Source organism: Nematolebias whitei, chromosome 13, assembly GCF_014905685.2.
Source record: "Nematolebias whitei isolate Nwh7 chromosome 13, NemWhi1, whole genome shotgun sequence".
NCBI classification, from domain to species: Eukaryota; Metazoa; Chordata; class Actinopteri; order Cyprinodontiformes; family Rivulidae; genus Nematolebias; species Nematolebias whitei.
Window position 1 is genome coordinate 23,440,847 of NC_056510.1, and position 16,686 is coordinate 23,457,532.

At 40.7% G+C, this 16,686-nt stretch overlaps 1 protein-coding gene across 1 annotated transcript in view; it reads left to right on the plus strand.

Annotated features, from left to right (window-relative positions):
- The first annotated feature begins 10,265 nt into the window (after nucleotides 1–10,265).
- LOC119419655 (anosmin-1) overlaps nucleotides 10,266–16,686 on the plus strand; it is a 69,629-nt gene continuing 63,208 nt past the window's right edge. Inside the window, exon 1 of the mRNA XM_037687014.1 lies at nucleotides 10,266–10,565. Coding sequence (XP_037542942.1) covers nucleotides 10,359–10,565 — 207 coding nt within the window. The 5' untranslated portion in view covers nucleotides 10,266–10,358. The remainder of the gene's footprint in view (nucleotides 10,566–16,686) is intronic.

The window sequence follows — 16,686 nt, forward strand, 5'->3', positions numbered from 1 at the left end:
AGATAGATAGATAGATAGATAGATAGATAGATAGATAGATAGATAGATAGACAGACAGACATGCTAGGAGTTACATTATTGCTTTTGTTGTCAGTGAATTCTTTTTACAGAACAAGGGGAGGTAGAGAAGGCGGGAAACCAGACAGATGTCAGAGATTTAAAGGGTTGAGGACAAAGGTCAAGGGTTAGCGACCTGGGCAACTCCAAATCTTGTCATTCCTGCCCCTCCTCCAGCACAACAGGACTCAGAATGACTTTACAATGCTTCCTTTTTACAGTGATATGTAGGTCTTTAAAGTATTGTGTCTTCAGATGTTTACTCACAAACGGTGTCATCGTACCCTAAAGTGTTGCTGCAGTTTTACTTTTTAGGTACTGAATGCTAAGTGTCACCTATTGATGACCCCTAACTATATAACAAAATAACACATTTAATATAAAAAAAAAATCCTTGTGTGTTATTTAACAAGTCAGGCTTTTTTTTTTTTTTTTTTTTTTTAGACTCACGTAATAAATTTAGTTTTAGAATAAGCTTAGATATCAAACTATTATAAAGTAAAGAACGTTAGGACAATTATTCAACAGAAAATACACAATATTTACAACAGAGCTTAATTATTATGCTCTGAATGAAGTCGAGATCAGGATAAACTTAATAAATATTACCCTTTGCATTTATGAACCAAAGCTGGTTTTGTTCCGTGACAGCAGTAAAGAGGAATTTTTAAGTTGTATCATACATGCTAACTTTCCAGTTTGTTTAGGAATAAGCAAATAACTTAGACTGCTCTCGTCTAGAATTCAGAGTCAGTAGACTTTAGGTCAAGAACTAATTTTGTACTGAAGTTTGCCAATACATAATGAATTTGTTGAAACAATTGAATTTACTTAATAAACATATTTCATGCATATTGTGAAAAGAGGGAACAGTCCCATCCATGAGCTTCCAAGCCTGGACAAGAGTTAGCAGCAGCAAAAAGCCGTGCTAACGCTACAGTGATAAAATTACTAAGTGCTATATTCATTCTCACCAGACCAGTAGCCTGAGTAATTGCACTTTAAGTAATTAGATACTTTTCATGTCTACTCGGTGTCTGTAGGAAATTGCACTTAGACTAATAATTTTAACCTATGCAATGTCTCTCAGCTCATAATTCTGGAAGCATTTAGTCACTTCAGTATTCAGACATGGACAGCTTTTTTCCTAGTAGATTTACTAAATGACTGTAATTGAGCAAAGACATTTTTACCCATAAACTTGGTTTAAAGAGGTTTGTAAACTGATGGCTATTATTTATGAAAAGATTATTACTATTATTGATGTTACATGGCATATGCTTACCTGCAGGATCCTGCTTTACAGTTATTATAGTAGATAGTGATGACCCATGGTGTATAAGACTAGTTTTAGAGATAAAAATGATTTTAAAAAAAATTACAAATTTTATTTCAAGTAGTCAATTATAAGAACTAATGACAAAACATTGGGTTTCTTTGTTACGTTGAGATTTTCCCCCTCAGAAATTCATTCTCTGCTGTCATGATGTCAAAAAGTTCAGAAACACGTAGCACCTACAAAGATGGCGGCACCAATTCCAGCTTCAACTGTGTTCCCAAAAAGACAATAATGATCATATTTATATGACAGCTTTAGGCTCGAAACAATATGCAAAAATTGTTCTTAAAAAGCCCTAATATATGATAGTTTCTACATTTTCATGCATTAAAAAATGTTTTATTTTAAAAAGCTGAGGGTTTGTTGTGTTCTGACCGTTCACAGTGTTAGCGTTGTTTTATACCATGCATTAAAGAGCGGACACGCAATGTATTTTTTAGACCATTTTAAATGATGCTCCTAACTAAATAAATGAACACATTGGCTAACAAAAAGCACAAAACAACTTGCATTTAAATGTTCATCATTTCTAAAATGCACCTCCACTCCCCCAAACACTTGTATATTTTACATTAGAACAACATTAACGCAGAATTTGTGTCCCATTTTTAGACTGAATTATGATACAAATTCAAATGAAAGTGCTAGTACTGGGTCCTATAGCAAGGAGGTTATAAACTCAACTAGCAGGCTTTACCACAGCACCCTAATGAATCCATTAAACCACATGCATTTATTTATACTGAGCACAAATTACAAAGTCTGACCATCTTTTAGAATTGGTGAAAACCTCCACAGCCCCTAAAACACTGAAAACTAGGCAGAAATGTCAAATAACTTTAGTTAGAATAAGAGAAATAATATCATTAGTAACTACAGGTAATATTAGAAAACAACCAGTTTTCCATACATTTTGATATGAGAAATTTTACTAGAAGTTTTACTTTGCAATACAATGACTGCTTGATGTTGTTCAAGCTTTGGATGCTAAGGATTACTGTGCTGCACTTTCCTTAGACCTGTCCAGAGCCTTTGATACTGTAGACCATGACATCTTATGCCACAAGCTCTCAGATACTGGCTTCTCAGATCACACTGTTGGCTGGTTCTCAAATTATCTCTCAGGTCGGAGGCAATGTGTTCGACATAACGGTACTTCATCTAGCTGCCTAACAGTCAATAATGGTGTGCCACAAGGCTCAGTTTTAGGACCCACTCTTTTGACAATTTACATAAATAATGTATGTAGGTCAAAACATTCTTGACTCATCCTTGCATCTCTATGCCAACAATACTGTTGTTTATTGCTGATTGTTTTATAACAATACTTTTATTTTAATTGCATTTTTGCTGTAGTTTTTTGTTATTATTGTTATTGTTATCTGTACTTTATATGTTCTGTCTAAAACAGGTCTCTCTTGTAAATGAGTCCTCGTGACTCAGTGAGACTAACCTGTATAAAGAAATGTTGAATGAATGAATGCTGTAATATGTTTGTACATATATTTGGTACAAACAGGATTACATTGTATTTGTACCCTCCAGTCACAAATAGAAAACCTTTTTTCTGTACTAGTTGAGCTCTGTTACTTGGAACGCACCAATAACTGGGACTCTGCAACACTTAAAACAAATTAAGTATTTATGAGGTTTTGCAGCTCAAGTAAAAATAAATAAAAAAATCGCCCTAAATTCTTTAAAATTAGTTCTGAATATCAAATCTATGAAACTTAGATTAGGGACGTTTGCTAAAATCTAAATTTTTGGTAGACATAAATACTCTGAAACAGTCCTGATTCCTCTTATCTTCCTTGAATAAGACAATTTCCCTTGTATTGATAACCCAGAAGCTTAATTTGTGGCACATTCAACCTCTTGCTTTGTCAGATTAATGAGTAATGAGCTACCATTCACCCAGGCCAGCGTTGGGACTTGTCATGATTCTTCTGATCCACAAGTGTGAGAGGTCCACTGTGACTACTGCGTTTGTTTCCATTCCATCTTAAAGTGAGCCATGATCAGATCAAAAAGGGGAAAAAACCTCCCAAAGAGTTAGATGCTACCACTCACCCCGGTAAGTCTTTCCTACGAAGATGTCAGGAACCTCATCATCGACTGATAAGAAAAATGAGTCACAATCTGAGGATATTTTCTTAAAAAATAGGCCATAAAACTTTGATCATTCCTGATCTGTGTACATGCGTGCAAGTGAGATATTTCCAAATAGTTTTTTTTTTTTTTTTAATATATATATTTGATGATTGATTGCCCTAGACAGGAGAACTAAATCTGCCCAGATAAATTTCATTGCTGGCTTCTAAAGCTGGATTGTCTCCTGGGAAAAACATAAACATGTGGAAGAGAAGAGGCTTCCCAAAGCATTATCTGGGTCTACACTGCCATCTAGTGGCCAATTGAAGAAACAACATCCCTTCATCAAACCACTGTTGGGTTTGACTGAGTTTAACTTCGTTTTCTTTTAGGACTCGGATATAATTTATGAGCTCATTTAGCTCTGGCATCTCACCCAACCAGCAAACAGCTCCCAGTAAGCCAAACCATTGCACTGCATTGTTTTCATATGTGATGAAAAAATGGGAAAATGGTTGAGGCAGGCTTGTATTTAAATTCCTACACGCCAAGCAGTTGTTTTTTTTTCCCAGTGTCACACAAAACCAATATTTTCACAGTGAATGTTGAACGCACCACTAAATATACACTTGATGTTGTAAAGTGACAAAAAAGAAATGAAAAAAAAAAAAGGTGGCTGTGCAGCTGAAGTGAGAAATCTTGCAGGAAGAAAGATGTTTTCCACATCATAAATTTTATTGGTTTGCTGTGTATTACCCTTCAGGAAATATCCAGTGTTGCTGTAGATTCAAAATGTAACAATTTCACACCTAAATTCAAATTGGGAACAACGTTAGAGGCTCATGACGCATCAAAAAGGTAAACTACTCAAGATAATTTGTTTTAGTCATAAAACGACAGTAATATGACAAAATATGCTCAAAAATTATACCAGATCTGCTATCTTTCCATTAAATACACTTTTTACTGACTGTTCAAACAGGTCTCATTTGTAAATGAGTCTTCGAGGCTCAATGTGACTTATCTGTTTAAATAAAGGTTGAATAAATGAATAAATTATATATGTTAATCTAGACGATTCAATAAATCTTCATGTTATATCGTATTTTCCGGCATATAAGTCACAGTTTTTTAATGATAAAATAATAATGATAATAATGATCCAATATTACATATTTGTCAGTGTAAAAAGTATGTGAACCTTTGCTTTCAGTATCTGACACCCCCCCCCCCCCCCCCCCCCCCCCACCCCCCACATGCAGCAAAAACTGCAGTTAAACATTTCCAGTAACTGTTGATCAGTCCTGCTCACCAGCTTGGAGGAACTTCAGTCCATTCCTCCACAGAACAGCTTCAGCGCTGGATGTTGGTGGTTTCCTCACATTAACTGCTGCTTCAGGTCCTTCCACAACATCTGGATTGGATTAGGGTCAGGACACTTGTCAGTCCTGTGACTTATATGCCGAAGCAACTTATGTTTTTTTTTTCCATATTCATAACGCAATTTTTGACTGACACTTTAAATTTCTAAGAACTGCAACAGCGAGTCCTCCCGTGTGTGCTCGCTTCACTCAGCTGGTGCAGGCGGAGGAACATTGGAGAGTTAGCGGCTCCGGCTGCGATGGATGGATGGATGGTTGGATGGATGGATGGATGGTTGGATGGATGGATGGATGGATGGTGCTTCCCTGGCAAAATGAAGCTGTTTTGACCATTAAAGTGCATTTATTAAGGAAAAGTTAAACTGAGACACACCTTTGCTATAATGTTGAGCAAATAAATAATTGTTTTTAAGTGTTCATCTTGTTAAACAATAATAAAAAAAAACTGCAACAGCGAGTCTTCCCGTGCACGCTCGCTTCACTCAGCTGGTGAAGGTGGAGAAACGCTAGAGAGCTAGTGGCTCCGGCCATGATGGATGGATGGATGGATGGATGGATGGTGCCGCACCGCCCAGGCGAAATGAAGCTGTTTAGACCATTAAATAAACACATAATTAATGCAGCTTTTACACCAAAGCGATTTACACAGGATATATTTTCTCCTCATTATAGATTTTTGACTGATGCGACTTATACTCCAGAAAATACGGTAATCGTTTTAAAATTGGACAGTGATGATAAGAGCTGTTAGAACTCATCTTGCAGTGATTTCTGCCTCTACCTGCTTGACAGATGACGCATTACAATATATCTACTGAGATGATGTCATTTTCATTACTGATTCATTTCATTTTTTTTTTTTTAATTTGCATGAATTTATAGACTATGCAGATTAAAGAAGCCCTTCATGTTAACAGTGGGAAAACTCCAGCCCTGATTTAGCATGATGCTGTCTTATTGCGTGTGCACGTGACGCTCCCACTGTGTGACGTGGTGTTAAATGTTTTGCTTTATGACTGAAACTTGCTGCAGGTGGTTACACCAAAGTGTGCACAAACCGAACAGATTTAAAGACAGCCACAGCACAACTGCACCCGTCTTCAAATTCAGAGCTAATCTCCTGCTCCTTTGTTTTCTGGAGCTTCCAGCTGGTGGTCCGCTCTGATCCGAGCGGCCCTCTCATCAAAGTAGGAGTCCACCAGCATCTTCAAGCATCAAAGATGCACAAGTGTTTGATCGCCGTGCATCTTCCATGTCGGGAGGGAATGCAGGCTGAAATCTGATACCGCTGTGCTATCTTTTGAAATGCTTTGTTGGGATCATGTGACCAAAACCCTCTCTCTCCCCCAGCTTTGAAAAAATGAGCCCGTTCCTCTCCACAACAACATATCTAGTCACAGAAAACAAGAACTGTCCGTGCACCTTGAATAATGTTGATGACATTTTGTGGAAAATGAAAAGATTAGGCCTAAAGGGTGTAAAATAAACACCGGTGGCTACTTCAGCTTTGACTTGCAAAGGCAAAGGTCAAGAAAGGATGTCTGCCAGTCTGTGTGTTACCAAAACATCTCATGAACACATTTTAATGAAACTCTTAGACTCAGTCGTTGGGCGTACATAGGGCGGCACGGTGGTGCAGTTGGTAGAGCTGTCGCTTCTCAGCAGGAAGGTTGGTGGATCATATCCTGGCCAGGGGGGCCTTTATGGGTGGAGTTTGTATGTTCTCTCCGTGGATGTGTGGGTTTTCTGCTCCGGTTTCCTCCCACAGACCAAAAACATGCATGTTAGGCGAATTGGTAACTCTAAATTGTCTCTAGGTGTGAGTGAGAGAGTGAACGGTTGTTTGTCTCATTGGTCTCTATGTGTCCCTGTGATGGACTGGAGACATGTCCAGGGTGTCCCCCACCTCTCACACAGTGATGGCTGGATATGGACACCACAGACCCCCTGCAACCCGAAAAGGAAGAAGTGAGTAACTGATTATCATTTAAAGTCAGTGTGATCCAAGATGGCTGCCACAACCAAATTACATTAAAAACAAACAAAAAACAATTAAGTGTCTACAGTTCGGTCGATTTTGCAGATATTGAGCGAAAAATAAAGTGTGATTGTAGCTGAGAATCCCTGACAACACAACATTTAAGCGCAACTCGTAATGCAAAGATTTGTGCTTAAAAAAAAAAAAAAATTGCATTAACTGTTGGAGTCAGCCCAGTTTGTCTGTTAGCAAAATATCTCATGAACCTCCAGATGGATTTGAATGAAACTTTCAGAAAATGATCACTGGATAAACATCTGCAAAGGATTACATTTGGAGTTAAGTCAATCCAAGACAGCCACAGTAGCGAATCGACAACACCAAACACAAAAATGGCTCCAACTCAGTCAAAATGACAGATATTGATCTTAAACTTGACGTGGTAGTAGCCGAAGGTCATCTACATCAAATATTTTAGTATGACGTCGAATGTGGATAACATATTTGTCAAGGTTTGACCACAGACGCTACAACTCCATTCATGTATGCATTCAGGCCTTTCATGTACCCAAGTCAAATCCAGGTGAGTGGATTACTAAGACCCAAGTGTCTTTAGAGTCCAAGTTCACAAGTGGAGGAGGCTTTTCCCAGTTAAGGAGAGCGTGGCGTCAGAGATACATGTCCCACAGGCTGCAGGAGACAGGACCGCACACAGACAGTGCGTTTCCTCCACTGCACACCATAAACACCCCCCTCCTCCTCCTCCTCCTCCTCCCCACCTCCACACATGGCTGTAATAAGCCAACAAATTAAGCCATTACACTGTTTTTTAAGGTACACAGACATCCGCGTTTAAAACGATTTAAGGGTAGCGAGGGAGAAGTTCCACTGAGCGTCTGAGACCACCAGGGAACCGAGCGCTCGTCCGTCTCCTCGTCAGAGACGAGATGATCCCACAGCGGCGGTCACATGTCTCCTCTCCGACACAACGTCCAGGTCTTATCGAGACGGGCGGATTTGTGCGCCTGATGGGAATTTTCCATGCAGCGTGCACAGTTTAGGATGTGTTAATGCATATTTCCTGTTTCAGTGGAGAGACATGGGTCAAGTCATTCACAATATGCACAAGTGGCCTGAGGCCTTGTTGTGACTCGAGCCAAATCTAACGGTGTGTGTGTGTGTGTGTGCATACAATTTAAGAGCAACACCTATAAAACTTCATTATGCTGCTGCTGTAATGGGGTTCAGGAAAGTTCTCCAGGAGCTGACAAAAGCAGGGGTGTCTTGTAAAAGCTTGAGGGAACTTTCTAATTAAACACCCGCTCCTTAACTCCAATAAACAAGTGAAGATTTCAGGCTTTTCCTGCATGTCGTGTTTTCTCCACACCTTGGGCGACGGAACGATGCCAGAAGTTGGGAGTCCATCCCGAGGAATTCGTTCGGGATGGTTTTAAGAGTTTTCCAAGTCGAGTTGTTTTTCCAAGCTACTGCGAAACCAGGAGGGCGAGCGCTCGAGGGGAAAGGGGGCTTCCTTGAGATGTTGGCAAGCGTCTCCAAATGCGTGTGCACGAGGAGGCGTTGCAGGAAACGTTGCCACATTTTTACACGAGCTGGAGTTTGTGAATGTTCACACAGACAGGTGGCTTTTCTTGTACATTCACATACGGTGCCAAAGTGACCTAACAAATGGATTGGAGGAGCTCGATGAAAAGATTTGCACAAAATACTCAACGTTAGAGATTGAGCAGTTGATGGGTGGTCAATATTTCAGTCAATTTTCTCTCTTTAAAAGAAAAATGATTAAAAAACAGGCATATTTGTGGACAGGCCCTGCTACACTTCACATTTGTCCTCAGCAGGAATACCTTTTAATTTATTTTGTGTTTGTTTTACACAAATTTGAGGAAAAAGTACAGTTTTTTCTTTTATATTTCAAAATCAATCACACTCTTATAGTTATTGGAACAAAAACTAACAAGCAAACAAATGAAAAAAAAAAGAAACTTTGTGTATCAGCAAAGAACATTATTTTTTGCATGTTTGATGAACTTTATTAATTATCTTCAAAGTTCATGCTCATTAATCCAGGTTCAAATCCACCATGTTCAGTCAGGTCATCTAGACAGTGTCTTTTCTTTTCTTTTTTTTTCTGAGACTTTTCGTCCTATTTGTGGCTCCTCGGACTGATGAAGTCCTCTGGATGAAGGCCGAAACATCTCAACAAAAACAAAGAAACCATCCAGATGACCTGACTGAACATTGTTGGATTAGTACCTGGATTATTGAGCATGGACTTTGATGTTTTGAACCACTTTGGCATGGCTGCCTTAGAGGAGTTGATGGGGGAGAGGGCGGGCCCCAGAAACCATCTTACCACCAACAAATTGTTTATTCCCCGACTATGGAAGTGTGTTGCTTGTGGGAATCAGTTTGTTTGTGGCTCATCTGACTGACAAAGTCCTTTGGATGAAGGATGAAACATCTCAACAACAAAACAGAAACCGTCCAGATGAAATGATTGAACGTTGTTTTATTTATTATCATATGGTAGAATGTCTAAAATTATTTTACTTTTTATAATATTTACACAATAAAGTAAGCAATTCATTGCTTTAAATTCAGTTCACCTGCATGACTTGACAAGAAAACTGAAACATTACAAGCAGAAAGTTGGGAGTTAATTCATAAACTAGATGCAATGTCATGATGGCAGGCCAAAAATAAAAAAGTAAGAAACTAAATATGCACACGTTTTTACTCACATTGATGGTTAATGTGTTCTTAAATAAATGAAAATAGTTATCGAGCCAACTATAATGTGTGTTTGTTTACATTCAGAAACAGCCGAAGCGACTGAAAATAGTTTTGACAATGACGGCACTGGTGAAAGAGCTGCTTGGGATGGAAAAGTCTCATAAATGTATATTTGACGTATGCACACTGAGATTTGTTGAGTCAAGTACGCAGATACTGCTTTGTTTACATTGAGTGCGTACCTGCATTTCAGAATTGCATCTCAATACACTTGGAAAACTACCGGAGTAAAGTTGTTCAAACTGAACCACTTTAACTTTTTTTTTTTTTTTTACATGTTTGATTTCATAACTTGCAATGAGTGCCTTTCAAAAAGTCCAGAGTTTGTGTGGAATATTACACAGTTTATTATTATTATTATTAATATTATTATTATTATCTTCATCATCATTATTATTATTGTTTTATGTGTTCAGGTCATCTCTCCACACCCAGCCTGAGCTCGGGATGCTGAGGACTCCTCACTCAGCAGCCCCTCTACCTGCTTTAAAACGCTCCTCGCGCGCGTCACTCACACGCGGGACGATCCAATCGCGAGGCACGTGAAGCCCGTGGCTCCTCCCCTGTGTATAATTGAAGTTTCTTTAGTTTCTCCAGCGGAGCTTGAGCGCAGTGTTTGTCCGATTCACGGAGGGGATTAAATTAGCCGCTCACACACACAGACGCGCGCGCGAGCGGAGGCAGCAGGGGCATAGCAATGATGATGGTGTTTTCCGGGAGCCTGAACGCACCGTGTGTGACCCTGCTGTTGTGGATTACGGCCGTGACGAGTCCGGGAAGGGTCTCCGGCGCGAGGAAGCAGGATGACTCCTTCTTTACCGGCAGCGTGTACCGCGCGAGATGCGCCTCGAGGTGCCTCAGCCTGCACATCACGCGCATCTCTGCCTTCTTCAAGCACTCACAGGTACGAGGAGGAAAAATCAGACACAATGACATCAAAGAGCCGCCGCTCGCGAGGAAAGCCGCGCGAGCGTTTTAAGTGAAACCCGCCTCTGTGCTGGAACAGGAGCAGGTCACTAATGGTGAAAAGTGTCACTAAATGTCACCAGCAGCTAGCAGGCGGAGTGAGAGGCTGTAAAGTTGTTGCCATACACCAAAAATGGGACGCTCTCAAACGCATCTTCAGCCTAATTAACACATCTTCTGTGCTTTTTCAGACTTGGAGATGATTAATGGCTCCAAGTGGTGCCAGTTTCCATTCATTGCTTCCTAATTACTGGAAAATGGGAGATCAGTCTGTTTGTGTTGCTTACTTCGACTCCACTTTTCTCTCACCTTTTATTTCTTTGTTAGGTGGGAATGTTTACAGCATGTTGTGTTGCAGACCTCGCTGTCTTGGAGCCACTGTAAATGAGCTCATTCTTTTAATTACTTGTTGTTTTTTCTCCATCCTGCATTGAACCCCACTGTTCAGGACCCCATAGAGAAAAGAGCTGGGCATTAATCCCTCTCTCCTTCTTCTGCTGTTTTCTCTGTCCAGCTTTCCATTTACAGTTTTAGTATTTGCAAGACTTGTCCTTTTCAAGGTGTGCTAATGGAGCCACGTTTTTTGGGAAACGTTGCAAAGCCTGAGAAATGTGTAACGAGGTCTAAGAAATCGGCATCACCTGCTGTGGTTCATGAGAACGATTATCTACATAGAGTATATACGGTGGAGCTGAAGGATGGATACTGCAGTGAGCATCATGCCACATCCAAAAGAAACAGACTGCAAACAGTTTTTCTTCAAGTGCTGCTTGGCAAGTCGTGGCCGGGATTTGTTCTGAGCAGATTCCAGGAGTAATGCTGCCCAAGGTTGCAAAGTCGGGGGAATTAAATTAGTCACCAGCTAAGAAGTCGAATAACTGTTGGAGCCTCACCTCTAATGAACAGCTAATAGTCAATGTAATTGACTGCAGAGCCTCGGAGTCTGCTCCTCGGTGAGAGGAGGAATAAGAGGGGGGTGTTTACTGATAAGCTTCTGGGTGTCTGTGCTGTGGTCTCATCAGCCCTTTCATGTGAGAATGGGGGGGTCTGGTCAGCTGCAAAAACATATGGCCAGCCTTCCGGCTCTTCCTAGCCCTGCCAATAAACGCCAGCATCGCACTTCACAGGCGTGCAGGGGGAGCGCACCACGCCAGCCGAGGTCACCTTCCTGCTAAATGCATACGTCCAATATATAAGCTCTTAACGTGGTGTTCACAACCGTGGCGCATGCTCAGTCAGCGCAACCTACAGGTGGATCTACTTTCTCTGGCAGGTCTTGTTACAACAGCAAGCTCCGCTCCCAGTGATTGAGACGACAGACCTCCTAATTCAACTCAGACGTCCATCGTGGGGGCGATTTTAATACTCACCAAGAAAACCAAGACACACACTTGTTAATGGAAACAAAGTGCCTCGGTTGCATGTCAAAAATACAATCCCCATTCCCAGTGTTGCTTCATATTTTACGGTCTCCTCTCAGCATCTAGTAATCTATACAAGCCGCTACTTATTTTGGTCGTGAAACAAAAGATAGTTCGCTCTCTCTTAACACATTTAGCAGCTGGAGTTTTCAAATATTGGGTTTAATTCGATCACTCTGCGAATACCGGAATGCTGCTGGGAGAGTTGCGATGTTGTTACAGATGTTTTGGACACCCACGTGTCTGAATCTGAATAAAAATCAAGAGACCTCATTTTAATTGCCAGCCTCCTGAATTAGTGCAAAATGGAAAGAAGCATGGAGTTGCAGAGTTGGGAAACCCACGGGTAGTCTTATTGCTTGTCAGATTTATGGCAACTGGAGATTAATTGATGTAATAGTATTTCCAAATACAAATTTATTGAGATTTTACTCCACTTTTGGGGAACTTGTCACCGTGGCACAATAGACAGAGGGGAACACCCAGCCATAAATATTAGCCTCGGACACTTTTAAAAATTAAGAGCGAGCTGGGAGCCCTTTGCAATAATGTATCCTGAAAGCATCAGCCTTGTGTTGGATTATTTATGTGAGGACAAGCGAAGCCAAAAAACAAGGTGTGTCCATGAGGTCGTGCTATTACATTGAAAGCAATAAAAACCATGCATTTTAAATTTAGTCATTCATTTCGAATACGCTGCATAGTCAACCCTAAGCAGCTTGTTTGATAGATTTGTGTTTCGGGGATACAGTGAAGAAAAAACACTGGAAAGTAGTTTTTCCATGTCCCGTTGTTTTTGCGCTTTGATTTTAAATGGCCTGCGGTGGAATCGAACCCACAGCTCATACTCGTCTTATGTGTGGGGTTTTTCATTAGTGACGACAGCAGATGAATGGAAGCCTCTGTAGCTTGGCCTCACCTTGGTGTGTGCGCTTTTGAAAACATGACAGTCCTGTCTGTAAATCTCTGCGCTGCTACACCCCGAGCTACCTCATTTGACGAATGGCCTTCATTCCGACGTGGAGACAACTTTAAACCAGAGCAGTTTGAGATCCATGAACCACCCTTTCATGTTAACACTGAGCGTGGACGCGTTAGCGGACTTTTACAGGGGCTGACAAATAGTTTACATCGGCTGAAAAATTGTTGAACGGCCACAGCACTCACACCCCACTGAGATAAAAGACGGCGGCTGAAACCCGTTCTCTCATGTTACATCTACCTCGACGTAATCCCGTTTCACGCCCCCCCCCCCCCCTGCTCGTTAGCCATACCCCTACAGTTTGCATTACAGGAGGTCACGTCTCCCAATTCATTTTGTGATGTAGGGAAAGTGTAAAAAAAGTAGGACTATCTGACTCTTCAAACACTTTTTAAGGGCACACTTCAAACTAATGGGCACAAACACTAATGTAAGTTTTTTTCATTCAACCTTTATTTATACAAGTGAGTCTCATTGAGCCATGAGGACTCATTTACAAGAGAGACCTGTTCCAGACCGAACACATAAAGTACAGACAACAATGACAGTAAACAATAACAATGTACTTGTACTTACATGTGTAAATAGATGTCTAAAAAACAAACTTTAATATATGTCAATAGTTTATTTTTTTAGTCATTTATTTTGTACAGTTCCAGCTGGTACTGGTAGTTTAAAAGTTTTATTGTAACAACAACCATTGTAATGTCTTGTTTGGTGTAATATTTTTATACAACACAAAGGTACACTGACATATTTACATAAAAAAAAAATGGCAACGACTGGTGACCTATTCTTGAAGGTGTATCCCATTTTGCAATGAAATACTGCTATTTATTTTGCCTTTGAATTAAGGGTCAAGGATGCTACAATCTAGAGACCTATTCGGTTCCGCGTCTGCCGGACCCGGTTCTGGAGGGCAGTCTGGGAGGGCAGCTGCTGCGGTTGTTATCATCATGCTGCTGACGGGACCTGCTAACAAGACCTGCTAACAAGACCTGCTAATGCTGCTAACAAGACATGCTAATGCTGCTAACAAGACCTGCTAACAAGACCTGCTAACAAGACCTGCTAACAAGACCTGCTAATGCTGCTAACAAGACCTGCTAACAAGACCTGCTAATGATGCTAACAAGACCCGCTAATGATGCTAACAAGACCTGCTAATGCTGCTAACATGACCTGCTAATGCTGCTAACAAGACCTGCTAACAAGACCTGCTAACAAGACCTGCTAATGCTGCTAACAAGACCTGCTAATGCTGCTAACAAGACCTGCTAATGCTGCTAACAAGACCTGCTAACAAGACCTGCTAATGCTGCTAACAAGACCTGCTAACAAGACCTGCTAACAAGACCTGCTAATGCTGCTAACAAGACCTGCTAACAAGACCTGCTAATGATGCTAACAAGACCTGCTAATGTTGCTAACAAGACCTGCTAACAAGACCTGCTAATGATGCTAACAAGACCTGCTAATGCTGCTAACAAGACCTGCTAATGCTGCTAACAAGACCTGCTAATGATGCTAACAAGACCTGCTAATGCTGCTAACAAGACCACGCCTCTAACCGAACCACATCACTAACGGTACCATGCTGCCAGTGGGACCATGTTGCTAAGAGAAACCTCACTGCTAACTGGACCACTCTGCTAGTAGGACCATGCTGCTGTAGATGTATTGCTTTTTCATTTCATTTATTTATTTCTATAGCGCTTTACACAACCACGGCGATGGTGACCAAAGTGCTTAACAAAGACGGTAATTAAAATGACAACAAGTTTAAAAGCAAGAAAAAAACACAATAAAATAACAAAAAGAGAACCAGAAATGTCATCACATGTTTAAGTACTAAAAGCCTGTTAGAATAAAAAGTAATAAGCTTCGATTTAAAAGGGCCAAGTTCAGTAATCTGACGTAGCTCAAGTGGGAGCTTATTCCAGAGTGGAGGTGCGGCTGCAGAAAAGGCACAATCACCCCAGCGTTTATATTTTGTCCTAGGAACAGAGAGCAGGAGCTGTCTGACCTCAGAGACCTGGAGCAGGCGGGGAAACTTAACAACTCTGTTATATAACTCTGTTTGTATTTGTTGTTGCTGTTTTTTTTTTTTTTTTTTTTTTGAGAGTTTGGACGGTGCTTTTCGTCTTGAGTATGTCACTGCATTGTTGACCCTGTGTTGATTTTGCATACGACAAATAAACCCAACCTGAAGGGTTAGGTGAGGGGCTTGGGATAACCTTAGAAAATGAGATTCAGCTTTTTAGTTTCCCTTCATCCTTAATCTGAAGCCACAGTGGGTGAATTATCAAAAATACGATTACAAATGGGAAACAACATCAACAACATTTTAAATATGAACAGATCTCGTGTTTTTGTTTTAGTTTTATTATGAGGTGCACCAATGATCTAGTTTTTAACAGACATAGACTTACAAAATCATTCAATGCTTTTTTAAAAACAGCATTTATAGCAAACATACCACACTGGAATACTCCAAACCACACATTTTAATGGTTTTGGCATTATCAAACGCCTGAACGCACTAAATGTGAACATTTCTTTGTAGCCTTAACATTTCTCCCTATAAACAGCTTCATTTAAATTGCCAGATAGTCACTCTGCCTTCTACCTACTATTTTATGAACTGGGATCCCTTAACCCCAGAGTGCTCAAAACTTCAGGGCTGAGGAAGGAAAGACCTCTGTTTTAGTTCTGGAGAAGTTATTTTGGTGATGCCTAAAGACCCTTAAGCTGTCAACAAGATGGAGAGAGAAAAACTGCTGTTCTGTTCTTTAAAGTCATGTTTCCTGTTAAATTTGTCAAAACTTTACACGCTCTTCACTTTGTAGCCCCCACTGGCATTTTCCATTATTTAAATGGTGAAAAAAAAAAAAAATAGGCGAGATTAAACACAATTAGTAAAGGAGGAAATGTTAAATCCAAACTGAAAACCCACACGGAAAGATTTAAAGGGTCAAAAGGAGGACCGGTAACCTCAAAGATGCAGGGGGGTGTCATCTCTCAGTTGTCTAGACAATACAACTTGCCTGGGGCCATCTGCTTGGACTTGTCAGCTGACAGCAGCCATAATGAATGTCTGTGATAAATGTCCTCTTTACATGCTTCTCTAGTCACTGCACTGTCACCAACACAGTGGAGTTCACCTTTGCACATCCGTACAGCACTGCCTGGCTTCATCTCCTCGACCTCGGTCACACCGGAGGATATCTGGCAAGAATTCATTCACCAGAGTCCTTGACAGTCCTCAGCACTGCATAATGTTCAGTGTGCAGAGGAATGTCATGGTGAGTCACAGGGATGAAGTCCTGACCTATAATTATTCCCTTGTTGGTCCCTAAAATGGAGGGGTCAGGTCTGGACAGCTGGGGCAACATCCTGCTGAGCCTCTCTGCAACAGGGATGCTGTCACACAGCAAAATTAGTTCCTTTGTAGATGGCCCTATCTTGATTGATGGATGGGCAAGGAGAGGCATCAGAAGAAGGATTGATGACTTAGAACGCGGTCTACAGTTGTGACAATCTGCATAAATTATCTGGAAGCAGTGCTTGCCAGTGTAAATAAAGTTTTATTTATCTTGTGTCACCGGAGGGGTTTGGCTTGGTTGGTTTCATCATAAAAAATCGAATCTGTTCGC